This window comes from Thalia democratica, chromosome 6 (assembly GCF_965202585.1).
Source record: "Thalia democratica chromosome 6, ktThaDemo2.hap1.1, whole genome shotgun sequence".
In the NCBI taxonomy this organism is placed as follows: domain Eukaryota; kingdom Metazoa; phylum Chordata; class Thaliacea; order Salpida; family Salpidae; genus Thalia; species Thalia democratica.
In genome coordinates this window covers 17616428-17624500 of record NC_139170.1, presented here as the reverse complement: position 1 = coordinate 17624500, position 8073 = coordinate 17616428, and the positions used below count along the sequence as shown (strand labels likewise).

At 27.0% G+C, this 8073-nt stretch overlaps 1 protein-coding gene across 1 annotated transcript; it reads left to right on the top strand.

The window, feature by feature from the left end:
• The first annotated feature begins 4144 nt into the window (after positions 1–4144).
• On the top strand, positions 4145–7147 carry LOC145838871 (DNA excision repair protein ERCC-6-like). Its single transcript, XM_082946493.1, has one exon. It carries the CDS (start codon positions 4145–4147, stop codon positions 7145–7147), a length of 3003 nt encoding a protein of 1000 aa, XP_082802619.1.
• Positions 7148–8073: the final 926 nt, after the last annotated feature.

Here is an 8073-nt window from a genome sequence, read left to right as displayed (position 1 = left end):
AGCATTTATATACATTTGTGTTAAAATTAGTACTAACAAGCACTTTAAATTTTAGGTAAATAGTAATTAAAAATTATGTAAAATATGTTCTTATAAAAATTTGAAAATATTTTATTTTAATGTAATAGCAATATTATAACTATAAACATGAAGATAAATTATAGTTAATTATACAAACAAAACAAGTTAAACAACAGAATATATAATGGTCTATAATACACAAAACACTATGCAATTCACAAAAATTCAGCTTGTTTGAACGCTGAGTGTTACAAAATCAGTCAACCATAAAGCAATTATATAAGGCAATTTTATCATTATGAGGGGACAGAGTAGTTGGTTAAGACCTATAGACTGAGAGTTAGACACATATTGTATACATATAACTGCATGTAAATTTACTAGTGTATTTTTGTGGTTTAAAAATAAGAACTCTATTTGACCAACATTTAATTGTTTTAGAGTTTCTGATTATTTTGTAGTTCACATTAGTTAAAGTTTTAAAGTATTTTGCACTTAAGCTTAAATTATTTTTAAGTTTTATTTTCTCCGAGTTATTTTTAACAGTAACTTTTATTTTTTAAACAGTGTTATTATAATAGAGTTTTGTGGTTCTTTTGTAAAACAGATACATCACCCAAAATGTTTTGTCTGATTTATATAATGTTGTCTCAAATAGAATCTAGTATTTATAAGATATTAATTAAATAAGGTAGGATTTAGTTATGATGAGTAGTACCAATAAATTGAGTGTGCCTACATACATACCTTATAAACGTATCTAAATGAGCTGTTTTGATAAATTTAAATACTATGTTATAACTGTTTTAATATTAAAGTTGTGTTAATAAGAGTAAAATAAGTAAACAGTAAACAACTATTCATTGCTTTATTTTATTATTATGTTTAATGTTACAATACAGAATTGCTATTTTTAAAATGTTTGCTATCTCTTTCAAATAAATATTGAGTCAGAGGTAAAGATATAAACAGGCAAAGATATTTACATCACTAGTTATATGTACATTCTGTTTTTTCACGTATTTTTTTCCTCTTGTAGCTTTAAATTTATAAATATGGATATAAGTAGAATGATTGTATTTTTTAACTTATATTAAAATATTAGTTAAACTCGTACTTAATTGATTTTTTTCAAAAACTCAGGGTTTTTAAGACTTCAAATCCTTTTTTTTTCTAGATATAAAGTCCTGTTATTACTATAACTTAATTCTGTATTCAGCCTTATCAAATTATAAATACTACTTATTTTTAAATTTAATCATAAACTCTGGTTAGTTTTTGGTCACTCAGGTTGGCTTTTTTTGCTGGAAAAACTGGCAACCCTCTAAATAAAATACTAGTTTGTGGTAATTTTGCTAAATTTTTGATTCAAAATAGGGCAAAAATCGACCCTGTATCTTAAACCTATTTATTAATAGATCTTTAATTTTATATAAATCTTTTATATAAAATTTGATCCTAGCTTAAAAGGTACATTTTTGCTATATAACACATAAAATGTTTCTTCCCTATTGTAAATATTCACTATAATTTCAGTAGTAACGTAATTAAAAAACTAACACTTTTGATCTTTTTGGGATAAGCTATTTTTAAGAAACAAAACTTGTTTATAATTACAATACTTCAGTACTATTATAATTTTTACATAAACTTCAAGGGGTTTTATTTTAAATATAGAGTCAAACTTAATATCATACATCAGACTATGAACTTTTTAGTGCTTCTGTTTAAAAATAAGTTTTGAGTAGAAAAGAGTAGGACTTGGATAAATTTTTATGAAAACTAAGTCAGCATAAATATACTTCTTACTCTTACTAAACAGTTAAGATAATAGTTCAGCTAATAATTAAAATACCATAATATTTATTTTTAAAACTATTATAATACACTGCACATTAATTATCTGTTCTTTTCTTGACTACAAGATTTTATTATAAAATCATAGGATGATTTAAGATTATGTATACAAAAATTACAACTCTGACAGTTTTGAAAAAATTAACTAAACTAATTGTTTATATTAGTTTAAGCTTATTAAACAAATGTAGAAAATATTATAAAAAAACTTCAAATATTTTGAGAGGCAGTTTTTAAATCTACATTTTTATCTAAAACTTTCAATAACAACTAAAACTTTATTATATATTAAGGTTTTTAAGATAAGTACATTAAACTTTTGAGAATGTATATTTAAATAATTTTTTTTAAAGTCTGCAGGTAAAAATTTATTTTTTAATTCAATTAAGAAAAGATGTGTATTCTAGTTAAATTTTATGCTAAAATAAGTGAAAATTCTCTAACCATTTTCTAAACAAGGTAATACTAAAATTAGTAACATAAAACAAGTTCGAACAATCATTTTTAAAGAGGTATATGATTTAAATTATTATTATTGAATTTTTTTTTTCTTTGGGTTAAACTTATAAACCTTAAATTCAATTTTTTTTTAATTTGAACAACTTACTAAAACTTAATTAAAGAAATTTACACAAATATTGTATTTTACGCAATAAAGCTTTGTAAAACTTTTAAAATGAGGTTTTGTACTTTAATATTTTTACATGATAGTTTACAAAATATACATCACACCTACATATAGCAGAATATTATTTTTACATCATGCAATGCTACTTAGTATAATGACTTAGTTTTATATAAATACAAACGTATTTTATTTACTCCCAATATAAAAGTTTTATATAAATCAATTATAATATTATCTTATTCATAAACCTCAAAATGTGATACACACACTAATGTACTAACTTTCAATACAAGATTTGTAACATATTATTGTTTCCATAATATTGTTATTATATGTAATCCTCTTAAACTTCTTTACATGTTTTAAAAGTTATTAATAAAAACTTATAACTTTGAAATTAAATATAATACAAAGTAGAAATTTGTTTACAAAACAATAATATGTTATATGGTATATTTGTTTTGATAAAAAATATCCTTAGAGATTACAAATTTTACCTTTAGTTATAATTCTTTTTTTGATACCATTGTATCTAAAAATTTTAGGCAAGGAAATTATTTGGTTTAGGATTTAAAACAGTGTAATTAAGCTTACTTCTTTAAACATAGTATAATTTATTTATTAAATTTTTGAAGTTTTTTGTTATAAGTATCATTATGGAGATCTGACAAAGCAACTTTTTAAGAAAAATAATATTAATTCTAGTACTAATAATTATAATATAAACAATAGTCACTTAAACTAGAATATAGAAATTTATTTGAATTTTCTAGATTAAGTTCAGTTTTTTTTTACAAATAGACCAAAAATTTACTTGAAAAACTATCTACTATTTTGTTCTTAGAATTAGAAATTCAGAAAATTTTCATTAAATAATTCTTCAATATCCTCAATCCGATTTTTTTCAATTAAAAAGAACAACATTGTGCTGTAAGTTGTTACAAAATTTTATTTTTTCAAAAAGTTGGAATTTTAATCAAATTATTAAAAATTCTGTACAAAAATGAAAAAACAATGACTGACAGTTAACTGTGAAAACTCTCTGAAGATAGTTTAAAAATTGTAATAGAATATGCATTTGTAGTTTTAATTTTTTAATTTTTCAGCTTGTAACTTTTATAAATAAACTATTCAACTCTCTAGCTTTAATCTTTTATATCAAAAAACTATTTTGAATATATTCATTCTTTACAAGCATTAGGTAGTTCAGAAAAAATCTACAAAATTAAATTAAATTTTAATAAATAAGTAAAACCGTAAAGCCACAGTAATTAGGAATGTAACTTTTCAGTCAAAAAGATATTAGTTCATAGAATTTATTAATATATATACCCGGGTATTTACTTTCTAACATATAATGTTTAGGTATTTTGCGTTAGTAATAACAAACATTATTTTACTAACAACTTATTTGATAATTTAAATCATTAACTATTAAACTTAAAAAAAATTACATTTTAGTTTTTTGCTACAAATATGTCTTTTTATCATAGACCTAAACTAATTCTATTTATAAGTAGATCTATGGTAGAGGCTTTGTTAACAATTTCTTACTAAAGTTTACCACTGATTAGCAGTAAAATTGATTATTTAACGCAGGTATAATATTATAATATAACACTAAAAATCCAACTAAATATGGAAGATTTTACAAACACCAGTAATGATGCTGCAATATCGAGTGATGAAGATTATATTTTGATAAATAAACATCAAAATCTCACTGCGAATAGAATACCGAAGTTAAAAATTGTTAAGAAACCAAAAAAAAATACTACAGATTACAGTAGTTTACTATCTTTTAGTGATTGTAGTGATAGCAGTGACTGTAGTAATGATAGTGATTACAACTGTAACCTTAATGATCACAATAGTAGTGACGACGACTGCTATATTGTTGGTGAACATCACAGCAGCACTATAAAATGTAGCAGTGGCACATTTCCGTCAAAAGATGTTAAAGAATATCAGAACTTACCAAAGAAAACAGACCAGCAGCTTGTAGTACGTAAAGAAAGTTTAAATGAAAAACTTGAAATACCAGCAGAGCTGAGCAAAAAATTATACGCCCATCAGCACGAAGGAGTCCAATGGTTGTATAAACTGTACAAGGACGGGAAAAAAGGTGGAATATTGGCGGATGACATGGGTTTGGGAAAAACAATTCAAGTGATCACGTACGTTTTCTCTATGATGAAACTAGGATTAGTCAAGAAGGTTCTACTTGTGCTGCCCAAAGCACTCATTGCCAACTGGAAATGTGAGTTTTCCAAGTGGGCTGGTGATATTGAGGTTTTGAGCTACCTAGGATATCCTAATGAGAGGAAAAAAACTTTGCTGCTAGTAAAACATGTAAAGGAGTGTGTATGCATAACAACTTACGGTTTAGCACGAAATGAGTTCAAGCAACTTTCTCAAGTTCGATGGGATTACACAGTGCTTGATGAAGGTCACTTAATAAAGAACAACAACAAAATTTCAAAGGCTTTGAACAGTATTCCGTCTAAAAACAGAATTATGCTGACCGGAACACCACTTCTGAACAAACTTGTTGATCTGTGGGCATTAATTAGCTGGTCGACACAAGAAAACTTTCTTGGATCCAGGAAGTTTTTTAAGCTTACGTACCAGGAACCAATTGAAATTGCTAGACAAAAAGGTGCTTTTAATTGTCAAATAGCTAAAGGAAATAAAATGGCTGAGAAACTAAAAGAAATCACAGAGCCATTCATTTTAAGAAGGACTAAAGAGTCTGTAACCAAAAGTTCTAGAGTTGCTATTAAGTCCGAGAAAGAAAACAAAGTAAATTGTGCTATATTTCCTACCCTTGAAAAGAAAAACGACTTTGTATGTTGGTGCTACTTAAGTGACTTCCAAATGCAACTTTACAATGATTTTTTAACATTACCAGAAACCAAATATATTTTGAACAGTAAAAGATCTGGACTTGCAGAAATAAATGTTCTAAAACAAATATGTAATCATCCGAGGATACTAGATAAAAACAGTTGTATTAAACTTGGTTTTAAAAATGATACCCAACAAAACTCCACTACAAATAAACCAATTGACAGTTTAATCAATATACCAGATTCCAGACTTTTAAAAGAATCAGGAAAGCTTCAATTCCTTGTTGAACTACTAGAGCAGCTGAGAGTAGGTGGACACAGAACTACTGTGTTTTCAAGGTCAAGAAAAATGCTAGACATTATAGAAAAAATTCTTCTTAATAGAAACTTTAAACTGGTGCGTTTGGACGGTAAGGTGAACAGCGTTAAAGAACGAGAGCACATAGTCAACACGTTTCAAAATGATAATTCTTACAGCGTGTTTTTACTGACCGCTCAAGTAGGCGGTGTCGGCTTGACATTGACCGGGGCAGACAGGGCGGTCATCTACGACCCTTCGTGGAACCCGAGCGACGACAACCAATCAATAGACAGGATATACAGAATCGGTCAGAAGAAAGAAGTAATAGTGTACCGGCTGATCACGTGCGGCAGCATAGAGGAAAAAATTTATCAGAGGCAGGTGTACAAGGAGTCTTACATCAAGCAGACGGTAGATAACGAAGGAGACCTGTACCGGTACTTCTCCGGAGATCAGCTGAAAAAGCTGGTCTATTTGAACGACACGAACGAGTCAGAAACACAGAAGCAGTTGCTGAAGAAGCACGCTTCTCAAAGCAATTGGAGCGAAGTAGTGAGCAGAGAATTGGCAATGCTGGAAGACTTGCATTTTTCGGGCGTTTCAGAGAACGGTCTTCTGTTTTCCATAGCCGCTGATGATTTTGACCCTGACAAAGTGACAGCAGCTGATGTGAATAAGATACAAAATTCGTTCAAAGTTGACTCAAAAGAAGATGCTGAAGACAACTTGGATGCGTGGTTTAAGTCTGTAGTTAAGCAAGCAAAACAGTTGAAGCACAAAATGAAACAAAACATTATTGACAAACAGCAGTTTTCAGACAACAATGCTAAAACATATCAAAAACCTTATCAACAAAAAAATAGAACAACATTGAAAAGTAATAACAACATTGAAAAAAAAAATCGTAAAAGATCAGCACCCGAAACAAACGAAGAACTGAAAAAGAAAAAGGTTGAATTAAGCGGACATAATGCTCAACAGGGAGATATTTTCGGTGAAATATTAGGTCTCATGAAAGAAAGCGAATCACTCCGAACTGATAGTTTTAAAAACAAAAAATCATCAAAACTAAATAAACATTCAGACAGTTTGTCTAATAAAACAAAACTGATTGAAAAAAACAAAGTTGAAAAGTCATTGTTCAACAAAGCAGATCAGAACAAACAAAATCCACAACATTCTCGGACAGCAAACAGACTTTCCTATGAGGCTATGATGGAAAGAAAGGCTGCTGCAGCTAAAATTTTGAATAAGCACAAGCCAGTTCAATGCGTTAATAATTCTAGAAATTTTAGCCAAAATTACAGCAATAGCTTAAAAAAGAAACCTTTAGCTAAAAATCCACTGGTTTACAATAAAAGCATTTCTAGAAACCGTCAGCCAAGCTTTTTTGACAGTATGTTGAAACCCGTGAATGATCAAACTTTAAGAAAAAAAAGACTTGCTGAAATTAGTACAAGAGAAAATGGTAAAACAATGGAAAAAAAATAATTGTTTCAATTCTTATTTAATATGAATTAGTTTTTATATAATTATTTTAAATTTTGTTTGTAGCCTAGGAATAGTTGTAAACAACAATTATACTAGCATATGGTGATTAATTTGTAAATAAACTTAAATTTTGAAACACAACGTATTTTAGTAAGTCTTAAATAGTTTTTATTGAAATAGTTCTTGGAAAACCAAATACTTAATATGTATAAGAATTATTTATGGTGTATTTTTTACTTTAAAGATGACAATCAAAGTTCTCAACTTAAATATAAGGAGAATAATGAATTACAAATTTTTAATTTTATTAACAGTACAATGTTTCACTCGCTTGAAACTAGTCAAACGAGATAGTTGAATACTCCCTGAATAAGTATCCAAAAAAAGATTGTTAGATAAAAAGTGTATTATATGAAATATCTATAAAATAGAAACTAAATAAGGTTTTTCTATATTATAATAATAATAATAATTTAAATACTTTTATTCAACAAATTTTTAGTGTGTTTTTGAAAAAACTAATCTGGATTCCGGTTTTATTATATAATACTATATAAGAAATCCTCTTATAGATTTTTAATTTTATTAACAATACAATGTTTCACTTGTTTGAAACTAGTCAAACGAGATCATCAGTTGAATAAAATCTATTTGAATAATATAAATTAATAAGAATAATAATATAGAAAAACCTTATTTAGTTTCTATTTTATAGATATTTCAAATAGTACACATTTTATCTAGCAATCTATTTTTGGATACTTATTCAGAGTTGACAGAGATTGATCTCAAAAAAAAAATTACATTTCTAAATTTAATTCTTAATTACAACCGATTCAAAAATACATAACCTAAGAATCAAAAATATGTAAAGTTCTCAATTTTATTTCTATACAGGTTAAAACAACAGTTATTTAACAAAAGCA